Source organism: Synchiropus splendidus, chromosome 1 (assembly GCF_027744825.2).
Source record: "Synchiropus splendidus isolate RoL2022-P1 chromosome 1, RoL_Sspl_1.0, whole genome shotgun sequence".
Taxonomy (NCBI): Eukaryota; Metazoa; Chordata; class Actinopteri; order Syngnathiformes; family Callionymidae; genus Synchiropus; species Synchiropus splendidus.
Window position 1 is genome coordinate 46,926,675 of NC_071334.1, and position 24,276 is coordinate 46,950,950.

General features: G+C 44.8%; 1 protein-coding gene across 1 annotated transcript in view; it reads left to right on the forward strand.

Moving 5' to 3' along the window:
* ric1 (RIC1 homolog, RAB6A GEF complex partner 1) overlaps window positions 1–23,721 on the forward strand; it is a 30,338-nt gene extending 6,617 nt beyond the window's left edge. The window contains exons 3-27 of the mRNA XM_053850653.1: window positions 4,448–4,527; window positions 5,312–5,416; window positions 8,821–8,966; window positions 10,018–10,154; window positions 11,159–11,247; window positions 13,069–13,157; window positions 13,676–13,820; window positions 13,912–13,960; window positions 14,172–14,345; window positions 14,418–14,624; window positions 14,699–14,737; window positions 15,104–15,214; window positions 15,393–15,482; window positions 15,559–15,719; window positions 15,794–15,932; window positions 16,019–16,135; window positions 16,248–16,655; window positions 16,836–17,147; window positions 17,364–17,522; window positions 17,594–17,730; window positions 19,242–19,522; window positions 19,954–20,160; window positions 20,228–20,405; window positions 21,383–21,571; window positions 22,122–23,721. Of these exons, the coding sequence (XP_053706628.1) occupies window positions 4,448–4,527; window positions 5,312–5,416; window positions 8,821–8,966; window positions 10,018–10,154; window positions 11,159–11,247; window positions 13,069–13,157; window positions 13,676–13,820; window positions 13,912–13,960; window positions 14,172–14,345; window positions 14,418–14,624; window positions 14,699–14,737; window positions 15,104–15,214; window positions 15,393–15,482; window positions 15,559–15,719; window positions 15,794–15,932; window positions 16,019–16,135; window positions 16,248–16,655; window positions 16,836–17,147; window positions 17,364–17,522; window positions 17,594–17,730; window positions 19,242–19,522; window positions 19,954–20,160; window positions 20,228–20,405; window positions 21,383–21,571; window positions 22,122–22,437 (4,065 nt within the window). The 3' untranslated portion in view covers window positions 22,438–23,721. The remainder of the gene's footprint in view (window positions 1–4,447; window positions 4,528–5,311; window positions 5,417–8,820; window positions 8,967–10,017; window positions 10,155–11,158; window positions 11,248–13,068; window positions 13,158–13,675; window positions 13,821–13,911; window positions 13,961–14,171; window positions 14,346–14,417; window positions 14,625–14,698; window positions 14,738–15,103; window positions 15,215–15,392; window positions 15,483–15,558; window positions 15,720–15,793; window positions 15,933–16,018; window positions 16,136–16,247; window positions 16,656–16,835; window positions 17,148–17,363; window positions 17,523–17,593; window positions 17,731–19,241; window positions 19,523–19,953; window positions 20,161–20,227; window positions 20,406–21,382; window positions 21,572–22,121) is intronic.
* The last annotated feature ends 555 nt before the right edge of the window (window positions 23,722–24,276 follow it).

Here is a 24,276-nt window from a genome sequence, read left to right on the forward strand (position 1 = left end):
ATGAATGAATGCTGTGAATGTGTCTGCAAAAGCAGGTCAAATCATGGCCCACCCGGCCAAACACAACAGAGAGCAGGTGTGTGAGTTAAAAATACCAGGCCATCGTCGTCCCGCTTCCGACGTGAGCCTGGTGGTTTCGTGTTTTTACTCCACACACGCCAAGAGCTTCGGAGACATCACAAACAAAAGTAAAATGATAATTACTGCAGTGCAGGGTGATGTTTGTTGACTTGGAACAGAGTCAGTGATGCAAAAACAGAAAAGCGTGAGTGTCTGAAACTTAACCTCAGTTGTCCAAAAGGACATCAAAGAATTCCTGCAGGCGGCTCGCTGCGTGATAGTCACTGGAGACTCTTTGAAAGTTATCAACAGAAGTTACCTTGTATTGGACTTGTTTTGGTTTTTTTCTGAATTGCGCTTTGGTCCGTTGCTTGGTAATAGTAGTTATATAAAGCCGATGAGTGATGGAAAGTGATGAATGGAAGATGGAAAAATCGGAAAAAGACTCTAAAATGAATCAACAATGTTTTTAACATCTTTTAAATTGTGAATCGTGTGCCATTCTTAGGTTGTATTCACATCATCCAAAAGTCAATGTGTATTTCTTTCCTTCTGACTGTACTGACAAATGCACTGCACTCTAGCTATCTTAGATAGTAGTGTTTATAAAGTAAGCTGCTTGTATATTATTTTTTTGCGTCACTAGATTGGAAACACTTGAAACAAGGATTTTGTGACTCTATTTCAAATGTGTTTTCTTCTACATCAGAACATGTCTGTGGAAGGATGAGATTTTATCGTACCGCCAGCGGCAATCCGTGGTCTATTTCTTGTGGATATTTTTATATCTCAATGCAAAGTGTATGCCTCATTTACTCACGCAACAAGATGAATGTGATGTGAGATCAGAGATTGCAATTTAGGCTTCTCACTTTGCTGCCTGAGCACTCATTCGCAAGGAGCCTCGACTCTTGCACCACCATTATCTTTAGGAATGAATAGAAGGACTTGCAATCTCGGCGACTTGGTAAAGGGCTGTGAAAAGCAGCAAGACCTAGGCTCCCACTCTGACTTAACTACCAGATGTTAACCAGATGTTGGGCCCTTCACACAGCTTGTGGACCTTGAGGCAAACTTAATCTCTCCCCAAAACCACCGCTTGGACTATCTTTAGATTACTTTGCCTCCGAGTGGCCGAGAGAAGGAACTATTGCAGAAACAGATTGGAAGAAATGGTGATCGTTTTTGTGTGCGAGGCATTCTGAAGGGTCAGCTGGAAGCCCAAAGACGTCTTGTAACAATTTACAAATTAACATTTTATGAGACAGTCTAATGAAATTCAGTGTTTGAGGTATACTGCATGCTTTGGGGCCCCACTGACTTGCTATGGTGACTACTTGCACCATCATAACAGCAAAACATGCCAAACCATGCAGACCTCTGTGAACAAAAATGAGCTGTTCAGTCCTGACTGTCTGATCTACTCTCAGGCCTCAAACCTTTCTGGATAGAGATGAATTCCCACCTTGTTGTGGTAAATGCAGTATGACCTGCAGTAATTGAACGCTGCTGCCGAGTGATTTGTTGCCATCTCCTCACTCCTGTAATTAAGTGGAGCAGATGAAAGCAGAAGAGTGCTGGATGGCTCCAGTGTTTTATCCTGCAGCTTTCAGAGTCGGCTCACGTTCTGCAACACTGCAATTTACACATACGACTGTGAGATTTGTATTTGTGCTTTTCGCATTGGGTTGCAAGTCTTTTTTTCCTTTCATATGGGGTGCTACTTCTCAAGAATGTTCTGAAATGTGGCTACCTGGAACCTCTCAAGTTTTGTTCCTTTACACGATTGCAGCTGGTCTGAACTTGCTGAAGAGCAGCTTCATAATGCCACTTACCAAATTGATTGTCAACTCGACACTTTTTCTGCCTAAACCACACTGTGATGACTCATTCAAATCAAACTTCTTAGTTGTCCATCCGACAAGTAATACTTTCCCACCTCTCCTATATCTTAAGAGAACCTGAAGAAAACTCAATAAGTCCAATCAACCAAATGGCCTGAATTCCTTCACTTGACAAGTATCTTCAAAAGGCAGATGAAAGGGTCACGATGACAACACAGCCACCACTGATTTTTATGCTGCTGTTGTCAAATGGTGTCTTCCCTTCCCCCGATCTTCAGTGCTCTAAGATCCTTGCCTGATCTAATTGAGATGTCTTTTGAAGTACAATAGCTGACCGATTCAACCTTACCCACTTATCTCTTTACTGATGGCAGTGTTTAAAAAGTTTTGAGATTGACAGACGGATTGATGCAGTCGATGAGTATGAGTCATGTATAACTGAGTGGAGGCACGGGACACATAGGAGAAACTACATCTCACACCTTGGTATTTCCCCTGGAGGAGGTTTGTGGGAGGAGGGACACTTTGTTCTGCTGCAGAAGGATAGACAGACAGATGGATGGTCTACCATGTTCTGCTAGTCCTCTTTAATGTGTCCAGCTGTGGAATGTATTGTCATGGTTCTGTCCCAAGAGATTTTCTCAGAATGGTGGTGTTATTATATAGCACACTCTTTCGATGCCTGTTTCTGACAGCATTATTCAAATTGTATTTTGTGTCCTCGATCAGCCGTTGGTCCACCTACACAGAACTTGTGTGCTCATGACATGTGGTGCGAAGTTGTGTTTTGACAGCTTCCCAGGGACATCCATCGTCTAAAATCTCTCGTGCAAGCTGTTTTATGGAGTGACAGCTGGCGAAGTCTGCATATTTTCTGCCTCCATGACCGTCAGATGTTATTTTTAAGTGGTATTGCAGAATTTGAGTGAATGTTTATTCACAAATCTGCCAGGTGGTTATAATGCGAAGCGTAATGGAACATTGTTTGAAGTCATTTTCCTTCTTCAGTAGTTTGGGGAGCTCTGGTGCATCTTAATGGCTTTAGCAGGCCTGGATTTTTGGCTTTACGTCACGTCTCTAGCTGCTGCCACATTTTTTATTTAATCTGTTGCTTCTGGCTGTTCGCTCACTGCGTTGGGTTTTTGCTGTGGTGAAGTGCTGGGCCTCTAACAACAACACTGTCAGGTCACAAGAATAGTTGAGGGTTCGTTCCATGCACTGCCACAACGTGAACCCAACGTCCCCATACAGCACACATTGTGCTCACAAGCAGAGTTTGTGTATTGACAAAAGGCCTCTGCAGTTCCATATACAATGGTATGCCCTTGCTCGGCTTTCCTGTTGCTGTCTGCATGAATAATGAAATATTTTTCCATTGTCGATCTGGTTGAAGGTCAGGTTCTAGTTTTATTCTGCTTTTATACACTTGCCTCATAAATTATGTGTTTGTACTTACACTGACCTGGCATTAAATGAATTCAAACAATAACTTAAAAAACACAATACTGCTACCAAAAGGCAAACACATTTAAATTATACAGTTTCCGTTTTTGAAAATGTCATGGTTCACCGTTCCTGCTGTGTTTTGAAACACACAACCATGTCTTATATACTCTGTTTTAAATTCCTATTCTAAGTTCTGTGTAATGTTTCGGGATTGCAGTTGTCTTGTTTGAAACCTTTTTATTCATTGTTACCCATCACTCATATGTATTAAACTTTATTTCTTCAAGTTTTTTTGCAGCATCCTAGTAATGTGAACTCATTAGCTTCATATCAAGTGTTAAAGTTAATTATTAAGTGTGACTATTGGCAACTTTTTAAGTATAAAATGTCGCAAAGCCGAAATTCTTAAGACACATCATTTAGATTTTACTACATGAAACTCAGGGTTTCCTCTAAATATAAACAAATGTGGCATACTGCCATGGCTTAAATCAGAGCCACTATGCCATCAGAAAAATAATCTCTTGTTGAAGATGGAGGGGGACATGAACATGATAGTTTTCTGCATGGTTTTTGGGGAAAAATCCCGAAAGAACCATCATAATGACTGAAGAACTCAAGTTGTGCATCCTGACATATGGGAGTGAGATTTACATCTCATGGTTAAAAACGATAAATGTTATTGTCGACAATTCAGTAAATGTCAAAACATTTCACTTTGCTTCATTGTTTCTCTAGGCCCACATGACCCCTAAATATGTTCAGTCAAGCATGAATAATTCTAATTCACTTCTATTTCCCATTTATGCATCACATATTCTCCAGTGTTGTGTGCTTTCCTTAAGTTCTGAGTTTTCTCTAATCCCATCAGCCAAGATTTTTATACCCAAAAAATAAAAGCCCTATTCATTTAAGATTCTAAAACACGCCTTGGAGGATTTAAATCTGATCTCACTTTTATGGCACAAACCTAGGTCTGGTCCCTTATTTAAATGACATGGATAATGACTTGGATTATTTAGAGTCGACATAAACAGCCAACATACCTTCCTTTCTGTGTCTGTGTCGGCAATAACTTGATGTCAATTTCTTTTCAGACCGCCAATGGCTACATCCTGCTGTTTGACATTGTGGGCGGAGGAGATGACAAGTATCTCTATGAACCTGTCTATCCGAGGTAAGAACAAACATGAATTGAGCTCAACATAAATGTGTGTGTGTAGCGTCCCATCGCATGTGATTTTAATAAATGATCTGGGCTTCTCTGTCGCTACACTGAACAGCACTGATCATGCTCGTCGCTCTGCTAGTTTTTCTTTCTTCTATTTAATGGATACTTGGATAGTTTTAGCAGTTTCGTGTTTGTTATCTTTTCGTTGAGCGAGTGTGTGATGCACATTCCTTGACAGCATACCGGGCAAGCCTGGACACATGTGGCGATGTTTGGAAGTTCAGTGCAGAACTGCTCACTGAACTTTGGTCCAGAAAGATTATTTTTGTTCATTTTGTCACGTTCAAAAAGGACCATTGACTTGTCAGTGACATGACTTCCAGATGCAGATAGAAGATGGTTGTTGTGCAGTAGTGTGAGCGTCCTGACTGCGGACACAGTCTCCTAAAACTCCTATAAAATGTTGGAGAGAGCTAAGTTCCTTGTGCTCCTTCCTGGTGATGTCATTCACCAGGCTTAAATCAATTCCCATTGTTTCCCGATCGTTTCTCTTGAGGATCAGGCATCAATACAACAAGAGCAGGAAGTGGGGTGACGTTTCAGAGCAGTCTCCCTATAACAACAAAAAAGTCTATCAAATCTTTTCTTGACCCACATTGTTGTTGTTTAGCTTGCATCTTTCTTGTTTTTGTTTTTTTGTTAATCCGAGGTGGGAAAGATAAAGCCATAATCGCAATAATCTGCAGGCGTGATCATGTGTTCCATAAACTTCACGTTTGTCTTTTTACAGAGGTCCACGAGTAAAGGTCACTCCAGGTTACAAGGAGGAACAATGTGCCCCTGCTCTCTCAATAGAGATGAAGAGACCAGTGGATCTGGAGGCCCCCATCACCAGGTAGACTCTCAACATCTGTCATTCTAGTTGCAGCAGCAATTATAACGGTGTTCTTGGTCAGCAAGTTCCCAACATCATGAAGATGAGTGTCTGATTTATTGGAGCTGTTTGCTGTTGGGTTTGTGCTGCGATATTAGCAGAGGTACAAGCAGTGTGCTGGATCTGTGAATGTAGGTCACCTGTGTGTTGTGGAAATACTGCGTAGTAAGCACAGCAGATGAAACAGACACAGCAGAATTGGGGAATGTGTGTTAGGATAGACCAAGTCAACAATGAAAAAACGAAACCGTATGGATCTCGTTGGTGTCAAGGCAGGCCATTAGGTGTACGAGTTAATAACTAGCTGCATATCAATACATGGAAATTCTTTCCGTTGCCAATAACATATTTGTGTTCAATGGTTTCCTCTTCTTGCCACAGCATGTCAGCCTCCTCCACCTGAGCCAATTTTGAGCATCCTCTTTAGTCACGACTCTTCATGTCCTCATTGACTGTGTTATTTTAGTTTGAATAAATAACCTGCGAAAATGTCTGTAGATGAATTGGAAACGCGATGTAAGACCTCAACAGGGCTTCTCTATATTGTGGCGCGTCGTTTGACCATGAATGAAGTTAACTTTTTTAAATGTGAAGTGCAACACCGTGTCACTTGAATTCCTTGGATTCGGAGCCACTGGTCCATCGCAATCGCAACTATTAAGAATCTGACTTTGGATGTTACCTACTCAAATTTGAGGAGTGGACGAGCAAGAAAAATGTCAAGTCTTTCAAGATGATAATGTGACTCAATCAAATCATCAGCTCTCGGTCTTGAAGAACCACATTTCCTGAATCATGCATCCATTCAGACGTTAGAGTCCTCTTCTCCCTTCATCGTGACGGTGCTCAGTTTCATTGCTTTATGAAGTTCTCCCTCATCTGAAATCTTGGTGGCAAGAGTCACAGCTCTGACCCCACTGCTTTGACTGTCTGCTTTGCTTCAGATCAGAGATGTAATCAGTTATTCAAGGGAGTTAGTTCAGTGTTTCACATTGTTGTGATCTTAATCAACACCTGCTGTGTGTGCGCATGAACAACACACTCTCCCATGGGTGAAGTGATCTCTCATTTGCAGTGATGCATCTCTCGCAGGTGTGGAAGTGAGAGTGTGAAATCCAGAACTGAGCCAGCCCTCAGTCATTTCACTAGTGTTATGCAAGAGGTCAATTGATTTTTCAGACAGACACTAAAGCTGCAGTCTCCACCCTCTCTCACCGTTCTCACTTTAATTTAGGCCTGGTCCACTAAAGCAGCAGCTCTGCTTGTTTTCATCTCGAAAGAACCAAGCGCTCGGTCAGGACGGTGTGCGTCAAGCTCATTTGCACTGATGGGGAAGTGGGTTTTTCACTCCAAGGTCTTTTACCTTCCAACGGTGGAGTCCATATGGCGTTGAAGATTCCAGCGAGACACTCCTGTCTGACAGCAGCTGTCAACAAAGGTGGGCTCAAGGTTTCCTCCTGACCAGTCACCACAAAGTGGTGGGAATCAAAGCGTTTTCGATAGGTGCGGCTTATGTACATTATGTACATTTCTAATGTAAATATTACAAACAGAGAGTTTTGTGTGAACAGACACATACATGTTCAATAGAGATGCACCGCCACAGTCACGATGACGTCTGTCAAAGATGAAATTTCACTAAGTCAAATGTTTAATTGGAAAAGGTGGAAAACACATACTGAGTCATTGAAGTGGACATAGTTTTGGCGTCATTTTAATGGAAACATCCTGACAGAAACATAGTAACTAAATGACAGGAATAGGACAGGAAAGTCCAGCATCTGGCCGGACATATGAAGAGATGGACCTGGTGATGATTGGACAGAGCTTTATTTCCCGTGATTAAAAACAAGCATTTTTATTGTCACCAACTGAATAAACGTCAAAACTTTATATTTGCTGAATTCTGCTCCATTGGGAGGCATGGGATCCTGACAGAAACCCTGCCAAGGAGTCTGACTCGCCTATTTAGACATGGCCATTTATGTAGGATGAGTTGTTTTGTATGCTCTATTATTATTACCAGCACATCTTTCACTTCAGTCTGATTGATGAGTGACAGGAAGCTGTCGCTTCATCACACTTCTCTTGTGCTGCTGCCACTCACGTCCACTGTCATCCGCCCGTGGCATCTCCCTCACCGTCGACTCATCTGACATATTACTGGGCTGTCTCCCGAGTGAGAACACTCTGCTGTTATTTCACAGTCACTGTTTGATGGAGCTGCAGATGAGTGGGTGTCTCCTGCTGGGGAATAAGCAGTGCTTCTCTGGCGCTGAGCTCTCTCTTGCTACATCCAAGGTCTCCTGTTTCCTGTTGAAAGCATTTCTGTTGTCTTCTTTTGAAATCTACATTTTAAATGTCCTGAATCTGTGACCACTTCAGATTGCATTTACCAAAGATAAGTTCATTGTGCAATAAGACATTGTCATTCATTTTGTCCTCCAAACTCTGCATGGTCGCAGAAGCTTTATGGGTCTTTGCTCAGGATGGATTTTCTTGATGCACAATTGTATAGAGGAATATATATATATAATATATATAATAATAGTCAATTTTAACCCGACTCTTGTGTGTCCGATCTGTATGACCACACATTGTAAATACATGAAATCCCCACACAAACCATGATGTCATCAGAAGGTGGCAGTCTGGACACATCGTGTCATGGCTTTGCTCTGTGTTTATTGTGCATGCACATAGTGTACAGCTCACTTTACACAATTGTCTGAATAAATAGTTGACTTCAAAAATGCATTCAAAACAAGTATTAAAAATAATTGAAATCAACAATTGAAAAGAAAACCAGGATGGCAGTTGGGTACATATATTGTACTTGGTTCGGTGACCCTCAGGTTTCATCATTGAGTTTTGCAGATCACAGAGCGCTGTTGGCTCCATCATGCCAACAACGTCATCTCTCACTAGAATGGGTTGCATCTGAGGATCCACTTATGTGAATCCAGTTTTCCGGCATCTCGTCCGCATTTCTCTCTGACACTTCCCTGGTGTCCAGGAGTGGTGTACGGGGCCCTTATGTACACTTCCAATAGTGTGGAATGTCTCTTGGTTGACCTCGGAATACTTCTGTGTGCTTTCTCCTGCAGTTCAGCCATAAAGTTTATTGAAACTTGAGCCTTTTTAGCCTCCAGTCAACCTTAGGTGCCAAACCTGTGTTGTAAACGGGCCAGTAGGAACATTTAAATTGTGTTTTTGTCTTATGTCTTTGACAGCAATGTTGATGCTTCAATGTGTTTTCTTTGCATTTACCATTGCAACATCACCACTTTTGTCTGAACAATAATCTTAGAACAATCTTAGATCAGCCAAATTCTCATTTTGTACCCATTCCCCTTTCTCACTAGTCTGCAGTCTCTTCAAGAGCACTTGCTGGTTTGCACCGCAGATGGGTTCCTCCATGAGCTGCACTGGGACGGGCAGGGCAGCAACGGCCGCAAGACCATCTGTCTGACTGCTATCCCCTTTTCTCTGGACCTTCAGTCTGCTCGGGGTAAGAGGACACACACTCATACATATATTTAAGGACTGCATCAATAGTCCACTTCAGAAACCGTCCTCAGGCCGAGGTTGGATTTGCTGTGGGTGACACCAGAACTTGACACTTTCTGATTTATCAGGGAGCATCGTGATATTGAGTGTCATGACGCTGCTCACTGTAGTTGGTCATCAATAGCCGGCCATCTTGTAAGACCTCAGAGTTGTGGAGAGCGATACTGAAGGCAAGTCTAGCCCAACTGTTTGCTGGATGAAACAGCAACTGGGTGTTGTCTCGTTGGAGTTTGAGATGGTTTGTGGACGTCTACAAGAGATGAGATCCCACTGTAAGCCAGACTTGATTCAGATACAGATCCTCACCAAGTTGTGTGGTAGGTGTGATATGCTCTTGGGGTTCAGAGTCAAACTGTGGGATCTAGTAGGACGATGAGTGAGGTTAGTGAGTTGTTGGGCTTTATCATTCAATTGTGTTTTAAGTTGTTAATGTCCAAACTGTATGTTTTTTTGCTCTTAAAATTATTGTTGTTTTCATTTTGTCTTTTCTCCTTTGAGTGTTTGGTGAAAATGATAAGATATTGAAACATTGACACAACATATGTGATGCTTCACATGCTAAGACTACCATCATGTATGACACACAGGTTTCTATTCCAATCCTGAGTGACTCAAACAGCTGCAAGGTTTCCACTACATATGCATGATGGTGTCACACCGCCACAGCTTAAATGAAAGCTGCCACGCCATCAAAAAATGATCTCTTTTTAAAGATGCAACCTCACCCGTACTAAACAAACAACACACTGCACATCATTGAGGTGGACATCAAAGTGAGGGTTTTCATGGAAAAAAATGTCATGACTAAAGTCCGTTGTTCGTGGAATTCTAGTCGCACATCCAGGAGGACATACGTAGAGACGGCCTGCATGGCGATGACTGCAGATTAGAGACCGATTTACTTCTCAGGATTTAAAAACTAGTGTTTTTTTGTCCCCAGTTCAGTAAATAACAAAAACAACCTTCAGCTTGATTGGCTCTTGTGTTTGTAGGCGGCCCCTCCTTGGACCTGGAGGGTGTCTACATCCGCTGCATGGAGTACTGCACCACCCTCCACGGCTTCGCTGTGGTCCTGAGCGACGGTCACCTGGGCTTCATCACGCCACTCAGCAACACCATCACCGCAGATGTGAGGGAACTTCCTCACGCGGACACACACATTCGTATTCCTATTTTGTGGGAACCACTCATTGACTTCTCTTTTCTTTTCCTCAGCCTCTCACCTTAAATCGATCCAAAACAAATGACTAACCTTGACCAGGACTTAACCTTAAACCTAACTTAAGTGATTACGATGACCCAGTTATTTAGAAATTTTAATCCTCAATTTGAGGCGTAAACTTGTGTGGACCGGTCAAAAGGTCCCTACAGAGCAAGACAGTGTGTTACCAAGAAATGGTCCGCACAAGTACAGCTAAACAGAACACAAGCACGCTCACTCAGACAGAATGCTGTCAAACAAATGCTGGTAATGAAAGATGTTTCATTGTTGCAGCGTTGCAAAGCTCCTTATTAGTGTTAATGAGTCCACCAGACTGCGTGCTGACTCGGTGCAATCAGTATGTAAATGAGTGTTTGACATGATGGAGCAATTCTTGAAAAGTGTGCGAGTCTTGTATTTACTTTGATCTGAGTTAACCAACTTCATCTAATTTGCCACTTTAGTGGCTGGTGTTTGCATAAGAAGCCAGAATTAGCATTGACACAGCATGTCTGGTAGTGAGCCTCCTTCAAGTCTTCTGTTATCATATCTTAACTGGGGCTTATCAGCCATCACATTCCTGTCACTGTTTCCTTGGGCCCCGTCACGTGACCACAATAGGCTCAACAAGAAGACTTTTGGAAGCTTCACTGCACAGTCAGGGTTTAAAAGCCTGACCCTCTCAGTTGCTTTAAAGATGAGGAGCACCTTAGACAAATTTGTGCAGTTATTTCAGTACTTCTAACTGCAGTCAGATATGCTTGTTGGAATGTCGATAAATATTCCAAATGTTAATATTTCCTGAGAAAAGTAGTTAGAAAAGCATGAGATCATAGCAATATATAAACATTTGCCTCGAGTTACTTCATCTCTAAGTGTGGTTTTAACCTGTCGTTGATTTCTAATTTGTGGTTTTGGTTCTGTGTATGCAGCTCCAAGCTGTGTGGGCTGCAGACGTGACTGATGGCACTTGTGTGGCAGTCAACAACAAGTACAGACTGATGGCCTTTGGTACAGCCAGGTAGGTCTACATGTTTGCAAGTGGAACTTTGTCAAGAAGAGAGTTTGGGAGAAAAGAAAGTGTGTGTGTTTGCTGGTTGCTTCCATGTGTGTCGGAGAGATCCTCTGCTGCCTCTGTGGTGTTTGCCCAGTGTGGGAAAGTGTCGGTTGGTATTTGCTGAGGCCACCTAGTGTGTGCTTGACAGTAGCTCCTCGAGGATTCCCTGACTAGCAAGATCCCCTCTTCCCTCCTCACCTCCATGTTTTTATCTTGCTGCTGCATATTCCCAACAGTGGGGGGGCTGTTTGAGTGGGTGTGGATCAGAGTCAGTGCTGCAGCTTGTTCTTAATTGCTGGGATTAGCTCCACACTCTGAGATTCCGATAGAGAATAAGTGAAGGGATAATAAGAGAATGGAGATATATATGGGGTGATTTTGGTTCCATGTGCTTGATTTTAGGTTGTTCTAAATGTGGCCTTGGCAATCATCTGCTTTGGCACAAGTGGACCGACGCTTTGTGTATTTGAATTTTTCCGCATTCCCTATTTATCGTCGAAGAAGAGAGTACAGGCATGGTGGAGTCAACTGACACGGGTGTTCAGTCACGTCTGAGTAGCAGCAAGAGCTGAGACTCAGGATGGAGAGGGAGGTGAGTCAGAGATGAAGATATTTGAAGTGGCCAGGAAGGTATAGATCAGAGGGACATGTGGAAAAGTATGGAGACACATTCTAAAGGTTTGGACACATAGATGGGACAGGAGAAGTGGTGTTGGACCAAGAATCATGGAGCTGCAGATACCTGAGGAGGACAACCAATGAGTTTCATGAATGTGGTGAAGGAGGGCGTGATGAGAAATTACGTGAGTAAGAGGGATGATGGAGATGGGTGAAGGGGGAAGACTTGCTGTGGAAGAAGGTTCCAGGGTGCCAGGTTGAAATCTGAAGCTGACTTGTGTGCTAAATGTTTAGCTAAAGTTTTGGGATGCATCACTTATCAGTGTTTAAACCCAGAATGGTTCAGTGCCAGGAGCTGGGTCTAAGTGATTTGTTCCTGACAGTGATTCTGTTACATGGTCCTGTATACAGTACAGTCAGGGCCATAAATATTTGGAGGCACATATGAAATGTGTTGTAATTCTTATGTTGTTCACCTGATCAGGATGTAAATTCCCTCAAATTGAATCTCAGCGCCTGGACTCAAAGCACAATTTCCAAATATTTATGGACCTGGTCATTGGAATTTTTGTACGACACTCAGCTATAACTTCAATACGAAATGTTAGATGTTAGAAGATGGGTTGAAACTCGCCAAACATTGTGAAATGGCAAGTCTCAAAGAGGAAGTTGCAACATTTGTATCCCCCAAAGAAGTGATTTTATGACAAACAAGGGCGATGGCAGTTGGAGAAGACACTTGGGAGCTTCAATTGTTCAGGAGCGATCATTTTTAATGAAGGCTGGAAGCTAGAAATGCTTAGCTGGATAATGCATACCACAGCAAAGCTGACTTCATTACAATGACCATACGACCAAAATATCGCTTGTGCTGTTCTCACCAGGAGGATCTAGTCATTCACAGAACTTTGACCTCTGGTTCATACACCACGTCACGAATAATGGAGCTTATGCTGCGAGGCGATGTGACAAGATTAACCGGAATGGCTAAAACAATATTGCTCGTGCGAGTTCAAGGAAGCTGGAGAAGAGTTGAATAGGCGTGAGGAGGCTAATGTCAGTGGCAAACAGGTTTCAGATTGGAAATATGGAGAAGCTTTGATGTGTGTTAGATTGAAGCTAGCTCTCAACAAAAGTCTGACATTTCCATTTGTGTTGTCACTGCAGCGGCTCGGTCCTGGTCTACATGATCGACACTACAACAGGAACTATGCAGCTCTCTCACAAGCTGGAACTCACCCCCAAACACTACCCAGGTACCTCCCTAACAATCCTCCTTCCTTTTCTCGTTTATATGTTTTCTCCCTCAATGTTTTGAGCGAAACCATTCTCTTGGTGCAGAATTAGCTGCTGTCCTGTGTTATAGCGCCCCCTTATGGGCTTCTCTTTGATTAACATGCTCTCTAAATCTGAGTGGCTGATGTGGTTAACTGCTTTTAAGTGAATTTTTAAGGCCATGTAGCATTATGGCCGCATAAGAAAAAAATCTGCTTCATATTTGTACACTGACTCATTGACTGACTTCTTAATATTGCGTCTCTTGTAGCTCTGTATTTGTGTTGGATTTTTATCTTTCCACCTGAGATGACGTTGTGCTGATTTTGCTCCCTTTTGATTTAAATATATGTATAGTGGCTTCTGTGTATTCTTTGTAGCTGTAAACGTGTTTTGATGAGAGAAAAGGTACACCCAATTATAATGACCTGTCACTGAGTATTGTGTCTGGCGCAGTGCTTTTTCCCATTAATGAAGTTCACTGCGCTGATGTTTTCAGACATCTATAACAAGACGGGCCCGGTCCAGCTGATCTGCTGGTCACCTGACTACAGTGTCGCCATGGTTACCTGGGAGTGCGGCGGCCTATCGCTGTGGAGTGTATTTGGAGCTCACCTCATTTGCACTCTGGGAGAGGACTTTGCGTGGGTGGAAACATTAACTTGCACGGCTCACGTCTCCTTTGAAACACATAGACCTCACTGATCCCACTCTGTTTTTCCGTGTGTCCCTCAGGTACCGCTCTGATGGAACAAAGAAGGATCCCATTAAAATCAGCTCTATGGTTAGTGATGTTTTAAGGTCAAAGCTGCTTGTGTCACTTGCATGAAACAGGCTTCTTTCCTCGTGAAATTATGATCATTCATTCATATATTTAGTCCAAGCCTGTGAGGGGTACTGATTAATGCAGTCCTCAAAATGGCCACGAATACATTTGGTATGGCAGAGAAAAGCAAAAGAAAAGGAAGCAGCTGATGTTGGGGTGTCTTCTCCAGAGCTGGGGAGCGGAGGGCTACCATCTGTGGGTGGTTCCAAGCCGGCAGGAAAGGAGGAAGCGGCAGGAAGAGCAAGAGGAAGTGGAGATGACTTCAGCTCCTCAGGCATCCCTGCAGACGGGCATCCTGCAGTTCCACTTCATCAAGAGTGCACTCACGGTCAACCCCTGCACGGTGAGAGAGACACTGAGGTGACAGTCGTGTACTCATCCACTGGACTTGCTCACGAACAAGGACTGTGTGCAGAGTAATCAGGAGCAGGTGCTGCTCCACGGTGAAGACCGCCTCTACCTGACCTGTGGGGACCCCACACAGGTCCACAGCAGCGGCGACACCCAGACACACCCTCACCCACACGACGGCAGCCCACCCCACCATCCGCCGAAACCTAGCTCCTCTCTCTCTCAGGGACTCAGCACTTTACTGGGACACAAGCACTGGCACGTGATCCAGGTGAGGAGGCGAGGATCACCGGCGACACAAGCCTTTTTTGTTCATACTTACTCTGTCATGTTCCATCCTTGCAGATCCACAGCACATACCTGGAGAGCAACTGGCCCATCCGGGTGAGTGAGCATGTTCAGACACATGAGAAGAATGATTTTGCTCCTGGATATGCGATTTTAGATCATTTTTTGTCAAAATTACGCATATCCTATTCTGGTTTGGTGGTCATTTGCAGTCACTGATCAATATTTGTGAACTGCCCGCACTGTCAACCAGTGAATGCTACAGCACAAAATCCTACTTCTTACTGTTTTTTTTTTAAACTTACAGTTCATCACTTCATGAGTTTCTTAAGCATTTATAAACATGGGAAAAAAACGGGAAGATTCTGTATGTTACCTTTCAAAGATAGTTGTGGCACATCTTTTGAAACCAAATAGTCTGAAACGAAGAAGGGTTGATGTGCATGCTGTATTTGCTTGCAGTTTGCAGCCATCGACACTGCAGGTCAGTGCATGGCTGTGGCTGGAAGGCGAGGATTTGCACACTACTCCTTGTTCACGCGGAAGTGGAAACTGTTTGGAAATATCACTCAGGTGGGTTTTCTCCTAAAAACTTTTTTTGTTACGTTGTAACGTAGGTAACATGCTGAAATGGTTTGCTTACGTTTGATCCCATTTCGTTTTTTGAGGCATCATTGTTTAAGCTCAAGTGTCAGTTCAGACTCTGGTTGAAGGGTGTCGCTATAAACCGGATCTGATGTGGTCCCCTCAGGAGCAGAACATGACGGTGACTGGGGGTCTGGCTTGGTGGAGCGACTATGTGGTGGTGGCCTGTTACAATTTCATCGACCAGCAGGAGCAGGTTGGACTCTCATATCCTATTGACCTTGCTCGCACGCCTTTCTACTTCATGTTGTGTTTTCTGCGAAACACTGCAGCTGAGGCTCTATCAACGCTCCTCCAACCTGGACAACGCCTTTGCCTCGGTCACAAAGCTGCATTCGGACACTCTGCTGCTCAACGTTTTCAGAGACATGGTCATCATGTTCAGAGCGGACTGCTCCATCTGCCTCTACAGCATAGAGAAGAGAAGCGATGGGTGTGTTTGAATTACGGCATAATTTCATTGAATCATGCAAAATTCATTTTCCTGCTAATACTTTGATGTTTTAGCCCCAAACCTTCAGTCAGTGTGGAGTTGCTGCAGGAAGTCTCCATGTCTCGTTACATCCCTCACCCTGCCCTCGTGGTGTCTGTCACACTCACGTCAGTGCGCACAGAGACCGGCATCACGCTGAAAGCCCCGCAGCAGGTAACACACGAGGAAACGCACAAAGGTCATGACCACCATGATGGTAGCCATTGGAGGTCAACTCTCCCCTGCTGTCTGTCTCTCAGGCCTGCATGGCAGAAAGCATCATGTTGAATCTTGCTGGCCAGTTGATCATGTTGCAGAGGGACCGTTCAGGTCCACAGGTACGAGAGAAGGAGACGGCGGTCAACAACAAGAAGCTGGTCAGTTTCCTGATTATTTTGAAAACCATTTCTGAAAGCTGTTATAGCTTAGTTTTAATGAGGAAATGGTTTGTGGAAATCTTACCTGAATAATTTTCTTTTGTTGGCGCAGCTCCCCTTCTGTCCACCGGTGGTGCTCGCTCAGTGTGTGGAGAACGTCTGGACCACCTGTCGCTCTGACAGGAAGAAGCGCCATCTGCTGGAGGCGCTGTGGTTGTCGTGCGGCGAGGCAGGCATGAAGGTCTGGCTGCCCCTGTTCCCCAGAGACCACCGGAAGCCGCACTCCTTCCTCTCCAGACGCATCATGCTGCCCTTCCACATCAACATCTACCCGCTGGCTGTGCTGTTCGAGGACGCCCTGGTTCTCGGGGCGACCAACGAGACCGTGCTGTATGACGGCCTGCAGGGTTCCTCCGAGCCACTGGAGGCGTTGTTCCCTTTTTGTACTGTTGAGAGGACCTCTCAGATCTACCTCCACCATATCCTGAGGCAGCTGCTGGTTCGAAACCTGGGCGAGCAGGTTGGTAACCGCCAGTGACACTGTTTTGAGTCTAAATGTATGTTTCCAATATTTGTAGACTCTGTATCTGCAACAGCTTTGTTGACTGAAAATATTCTTACAGTGAATCCTGGAGGTTCAGGACCAAACTTTTCAAATCCATAAAAAAACCACCTGTGTGTAAACTCTTCTGTCCTACAGGCCTTGATGTTGGCTCAGTCGTGCGCCTCGCTCCCCTACTTTCCCCACGTCATGGAGCTCATGGTGCACGTGGTGCTTGAAGAAGAGGCCACATCCCGGGAACCCATCCCTGATCCTCTGCTGCCCACTGTGGCCAAGTTCATCACAGAGTTCCCGCTTTTCCTCCAAACCATCGTCCACTGTGCCAGGAAGACTGAGTATGCCCTGTGGAACTACCTTTTTGCAGCGGTGGGGAACCCAAAGGATCTGTTTGAGGAGTGCCTCATGGCTCAAGATCTCGATACAGCTGCCTCCTATCTTATCATTCTGCAGGTGAGTGTGATACATTTTATCGAGAAGCACCTCAATCAGCTGCTGTGGAGTCAAATGACTTTTGAATAAAACACCAAGTGGTAAAATGATCATTGAAATAAGGAGTCTAATAATATATATAACTATAACTATATATATATATAACTAATATAACCGGGACTTTAACGCTGTGTTTGGCTTTAAACTACCAATATTCACTTCCTGTTTCTTCTAAAGAACATGGAGGTCCCAGCTGTGAGCAGACAACACGCCACATTGCTCTTCAACACAGCCCTCGAGCAGGGAAAATGGGACCTCTGTCGCCACATGATCCGGTTCCTCAAAGCTATTGGCACCGGCGAGATGGAGACGCCGCCCCCGACACCCACCGCACAGGCAGGAGCCAGCTTTGCTCACAATCGTCACCGATGCCTTGCGGCGCTTCATGTGGCCTATTGTCTTTGTAGGAGCCCACTTCTAGTCCAGGGTTCGAGATCTTCAGGACTCGCAGCATCAGCTTGTCTCAGTCTGCAGACTCTGTCACGACCGGAAAATTCAGCTTGCAGAAGACCTTCAGCATGCCAGCTGGACCCTCAGCTAAAGGGTGAGCCCAAACACATCCGGATGGTCTTCTCAGAACCTCATTTTCTGCAGTGGTGGGCGGCCAGGGCCAGCAAGCCGGGCATAACCAGAAATCATGAGCATATTTATGATGAAAGTTCATTTCATTTTTTATGTATTTTCCCCAAAATCTATTACACATGATGATAATCTCAGGTTCACTATATGCACATAGACTGTAGTTGATGGATAGATCAGATCAGGAGTTGGGAGAAAGCAAGGCCTTCTCGCTGCTCTCACGTTGAACATGACTTGTACGCGTCCCTGTGAGTTATTGTTCGGGTTTCCTCCACATACAGTACCTGCAAAAGGTGGTCCGACATGCTATGGGTTAGGAATGGGATGGCACTTAAGTTGATATGTGAGTCAAGGCAGATGAGCTAATACTTTTGGTGCAGTGATTCTTAACCATGGGGCTGGGGCCCATGGTTGGGCCACGAGCGCCTCCTAGATGGCTGCTAAAATGTTTTTTTGTTTGACACCATTGGGCCGCAAGGGCCGCGAGACGCTCAGTTTATTACATTAGCTACATATGGTGGCAGTAGTGTGCCACTGAATTGACTTGACAGCTGCAAATCTGTGATAGTTACCAACTATGAAGAAGATGAAAAAATGATCAAGAAAGTGATGTTGCCCCCCCAACAGGAAAAACTGTTCATGTCAGCACCTGTTGAAGCAGTTTTAAAAATTAATTGGAACACTTTATGATGTCTTCTTTGGGGTTTAAATAAAATACGTCATTTTTATTTTATGATATTTATACATGGTGTTGTTATATTTATTTTATTCAGAATTACATTTACATTTTTTTCCAATTTTCTCAACAGTTTGCATCAAGTGTATTTTTTTTTCTTCAGTAAATCTGATGGATATGACTTGCACCTGGTGACAAATAAATATCTTCTAGGTTTTGGTTTGTGTCAGTAGATTAAACATGGTTATTGACCACAAATGAAATCAAGAGTAATGAATCAATTCTATTACTTGACTGGGCCCCGGGCCCATTTGTGCTGGGAAAGGTGGGCCCCCAGATCAAAAAGGTTTACAACCCCTGGTATACTGTATGTGGCATTCACCACAACTTAAATGAGAGCCGCCATGCCATCCGAAAAAGGATTTTTTTACAGATTAAATCAAAACGTGTAGACATCATGGACGTGGTCTTGAGCGTGATGAAAAATCCTGAAAGAAATATCGTATAAGGACTGTCGTGCATTCGGTCGGACGTATGAAAAGGCGGACGGCTTGGATTGGATGCAGATTTGCGTCTTATGATTAAAAAACTAGTGTTTATGCTGTCACAAAACGTGTGACAAAACGTTCCCCTTTATTTCTCTGTTACTTCTTGATCGATTGGCTGTGTTCCATTCCATATCTATTTTTAAAGGGGCAGGCGGGATGATGCTACATCACTGAAGGCCTAGGTGTGAAATGCACGGGCCGATAATCTGTCACATGTTATATGACACAGTTGTGTGTTTTTGTTTCGTCCAGCCGAGATGCAGAGTGCCCTGAAAACATGTACATTGACATGATGCTGTGGAGACACGCCCGCCACCTGGTGGAGCAGGTGCGCCTTCGAGAACTGGGCTGTTTCTCCGCCCAGCTGGGCTTCGAGCTGATCGGCTGGCTGTATCGAGAGCGGAACCGCGTGGCCCGCATCGACGACTTTGTTTCGGCCTTGAAGAAGCTCCACAAGGACTTCCTCTGGCCGTTCCCCGTCGTTCCTGTCGGGAACATCAGCTCGCCACAGAAGAACGGCCGCTGTCGCACAGGTGAGAAACACTGAAACAACGTGCAATAATCTGCATTGCAACTTAAAACTGTTAGCAAAACGTTTTCTCAGTTGACTGCTCAGGTTATTTTTATTATTATTATGAAGAGATTTCAAATAAACATGTACTGGAATGTCAGTTGTTAACACAGGATTTTCATTCAACAAACATTTTTTTAAGATCACTTCACTGAAGGTTAAAGGTTAAGCGAGGTCAGGGTGCTCAGCGTGTGACCCTGGTAGCTGGCACTTTAGCTCACAGTGGACAACTCCAGTATCACTGCAATACAAATGACTGCAACTATTTCGATCAACAGGCCTGAGGAGCCGTTTCAAATGTTTGACCAAGTTATTTTCAAGTTGCAAGAAACCTTTGTTTATGTTCTAAACTTGGTGTGTAAAATAATCTGATTCCTTGTTTCCTCCACTCAGTGCTCAGCGCTCGCCTGCTCAAATCTCAGTCGGCTGACAGCCTGTTGAACAGCGACATGGACACAGCGCCCCCTCAGGCGACACGCAGCAACCACACCTGGATGGATGGGCAGAGCGCCAAGGACATGGACGCAGCATCGTCGGCTCACTCCGACCAGCACTCGCCTCAGACGCACGACGCCTTCCTGTCTCTGCTCACCAACAAAGGTAGTGCCACCCGCTGAGCGTGGAACCTCCCCCAGGCTCACGTGACCGGCCCTCTGTCCCTGTGCAGTGGAGGAGTACAGCATCGGCTCAGCCACAGACCTGACGGAGACCAGCTCAGTGGTGGACGGCGACTGGACCATGGTGGACGAGAACGCGTCCAGTCTGAGTCTGAGCCAGGCCGAGCTGGAGCACATCTCCATGGAGCTGGCCAACAAAGGTCCTCATAAGTCTGAGGTGCAGCTCAGGTGAGGCGTCCAAAGTCAGCGTTGACCTCTACAGAGCAGGCTCCTAAACTGCTAACCATGAAAGAATAGACGCTCTCCTGCACTCAAAACTAGACGCCACCTTTCCTCAGCAGGACGCTCTAGATGTATTATTAGTTCCTGTATAATGCTCAACTCTGGTTTACATTGGAAATTGTGTTTCCACTCGGTAATTTCGCAGAATATAATCCAAATTCCCAGATTCTCGAACCTTTCGCAACTTTATGTTGGCCATCGTCGTCGCCATATTTGTTTACCACTGCTGCTATTGGTGGGATGTCTGACGCTGATGATAGGAGGAAACCACAGATGAGTTCCAAACTTTAAACAATTGTTCACAAAACTAACTCACTCCTTTCTAATCGGTAATTTGGTGCTCTCCTCCCCGCCCCCCCACATCCCAGCGGCAAGTGGACCAACACCCAGTCCTTTCAGAGTCAGAGCCAAAGAGCTTAACAGGGATCAAAATTCAAGTCGTTCTATTGATTTAATCCAGCGACAGGCCTTTATATATATGTATTGTTTGAATGAATGGAAAACATACATGAAAAAAAGATGGAGACACAAGGCTGTACACACGGTGGCTCGTAGTAAGCGAATGAATCATTCTAAACATGTTTTTATTATTATTAATAATTAATGAGTCAGGGTCAGCCAAGTGAAACAACTGCCCAGGGGAGCATCTCAAAGTGTTAGTGTGGCAACAGGTACTGAGTTCATGTCTGTTCAGGTTTGTTATTTGACTCAGATGCTTGTTTCGTCGTTGTTTATCAAGCTACTTGGTACAAATGGATGTTTACAGCTGTTTTTTAGCGAAGCCGGTTGTTAGTTGTCAGTCATTGACATGGAGTGTCTGGAGGGGGCGGGGCTATGGGTTGGGGCCAGGGTTTTGGACGCCCTGTTTCTAGCTAAAAGCCTGCTACAGAGGTGGTCATCAATGTTGTGGCTGTGACCTTCAGGTACCTCCTGCACGTCTTCATGGAGGCCGGCTGTTTGGAGTGGTGCGTGGTCATCGGCCTGATTCTCCGCGATGCAAACGTCATCAAGCAAGTCATCAGCTTCATGGACGGTCCAGAGGTTCCACCTGAGACTGTCCAGAGTGTCCGGAAAGGACTACTGGCAGTCAACTCCTGGGTCTCCACAGACTGGTGAGTAGTGGGAGTTGTTGGAAAACTGAAGTGGATCATTCCGTCTGTCCTCCTTCAAATGCTAATGCTTGAAAAACAGCAGACTCAATGCAACTAGGCAGCGTCCCTCAGTAGCTTTGACTCCATTCAGTGAGGAAGTTCTGTCACTCAGGAGCGACTCAGAGTAGAGCTGCTACTTCTCCGTGTTGAGAAGAGTCAGTGGTTCAGGCATCTCACGAGGATGCCCCCTGGACGCCTCCCTTTAGAGGTGGTTCAGGCACGGCCAGCTGGGAGGGGACCGAGGGGTCGACCCAGGACCAGGTGGAGGGATTATATCTCCTCACTGCCTTGGGAGCGTCTCAGCATCCCCCAGTTGGAGCTGGTGGATGTCACCCGGGAGAAGGGTGTTTGGTGCAGCCTTCTGAAGCTGCTGCCCCCGCGACCCGGCAACAGATGAGCAGATGAGGGTAGATGGATGGAAGTTCACGTGTCAGTTTGGAAGATTAGAAGAAAAACGTTTGGAAAAAGACTTTCTGGACTCATTGACCAGGTCTTCCGTGTCTTCCTGCAGCCTGGGCTACAAACCCTTCCTGAGCCTGATCCAGCCGCAGCTGCAGCAGCTGATGGAGGCCGCAGCGGAGCCGGTGCAGCCCGAAGCTTTCCAGCCAACCAGCCAGAGCACCAAGCTGGGGGTCTCTGAAGCCCTGGGGGCTTCCTCACCTCCTCGCTCCGAGGACAGCCGCGGCGGCGCCGCTTCTCTGGGACTGGCCTTGCCCTCTCTGGAGCCTGCAGGGGCCTTTCCCAGGCCCCCAGTTGAGGACGGTCCTCCTGAGGAGGTGGAAGAACAGGGGGAGGAGGAGGGAACTTACGACTGCATCTTGTCCTGAACACAGACTCGGGTCGTGTGTGCTGACTGGAAACTCCATTTTTGTGTGTGCACAGATATACCTCTTCTGCAGGTTCAGTCAGTGTTACACATCAGCCGTGGAGGATCTGAAGCCTTTTTCACAAACCAGACAAATAGAAGGTCACATGTTGGAGGAGCTCTCACAGAAAGCTGTTGACCAGCGCAGGAGAGCTGCTGCGGTTCATGAGGCTCTGGAGGGCCGACGTGGAGCTGCAGCAGTGCATTTGTGCACACAAGGTGTTTCATACATTCATACCTCAGTGGATTTTAAACTATTTTGTGATAACCTTCTGGAGTTTTCTAAAGAAATGGCGTTATTTTTCTACCACCCACTGAAAAAGAGAAGCGCCTTGTGTTTATAAATCAAGTTACGACGAAGAGCTCTATGAGTACGAACCCATTTCTTACCACTTGACCTGTTGTGAGGTTTTACAGAGCGTATTTTTTAAAAGCTTCAGGAAGAGTGTTCTGCCTTGGGCGTGTGGAAAGGTGCGAGGCGTCATTTTATCACATATTTGGGTTGTTGCTGCCCACATTTTTATATATCCAATCCAGAACACTTCTGTATTGACTGGTATTCGCCTGCCCTTTCTGTGTTCATGCTTTGGTTGAAATGTGGTCGTGGACTTGCTTTTTATTATTGTTATTATTATTCGGATTATTTATTGGCATCATAGCAGCGTGAGGAGGAGAGCTGGAGACTGGTTGTTCTCGGTCTTGGTAGAGCACTACAGGTTCATGTCAGTATTATCTCGTGCAATGATTTGACTCCGCTTTATTTGTCTCTGTCTGCGTTGCTTTCCACGAGTCGACCAAAAAGCTCCTGGTATTACAGGTTCCCATCAGTGTGGACGTGTTCTCAGAGGGCAGCCTGACACTAGCAGACTGACTTCAGCTCACACGCTGGACTCTGCTTTACTTGAAAAAGGTGACTTGATGAACCAAAGATGTCCAGAGGCCTTGTGTTTTAAACCACGGATCTGCCGAGGGAAGGAGAACACATCCTGGAATCAGGGCTACGGCGAAAGAGAAATGATGGTGTGGTATTCGGAACGGTTGCCCCTCCGCGGGTGATGTCAGCGGTACTGACCCTCACATGTGTCCAAGTGTTTGTTCGCGGAATTATTTTTCCCTTCTGATGCAGCAGACATGGATGATGCAGTGTAAAGAAGCTTTCTTGTACATTTGCCTTTTCTATGTTGTTTGCTTTTCTATTTACTTATTCTCTTGTACATAAGGATTGAACAATAAATTATTTTTAAAAAAACCTTCTCAATTCAATGGAAAATATCGCGTGGGCTACCAGAATAGCGAATTTATTAAAAGACAACTACACAGGGAAGTGAACGCTTATAGCTTATTAATGTTCTGTGTTCTCTTCCACAATAACTAATTTAATGATGATAATTTTACTTAAATTTTAGTGACAACAAATTCGGATGTTGTCCAGATATCTGCCTCGTAGTTCCGAGTTTAGCTTGGCTGTGCACATGCGCCCATACGTTGTCTGACAATTTATGGCATCTTCTCCCAGATTGGTGAACTTTTTTTTTCTTTTTTCTGTGACTGATTGTTACAGCAAGAAGAAAAAACGAATAATTCAGCAGCTTTCTAGCAATCGTCTGGGATCTTGTCGACTCAGAAAAAAAAAATAAAATGTGCCAAACTGTGTTCATAAGGAAGCGCATCTGTCAACGGAATGCAAGTGCTGAAGCCATCTAATCTCACGGTTCCTTGTGAATGTCTGTAGATTATGGAGCAGCTCCAGGAGACACACAAGTCGTCTGCCGTGTGGGACCATCTTGATAGTGTATTTATT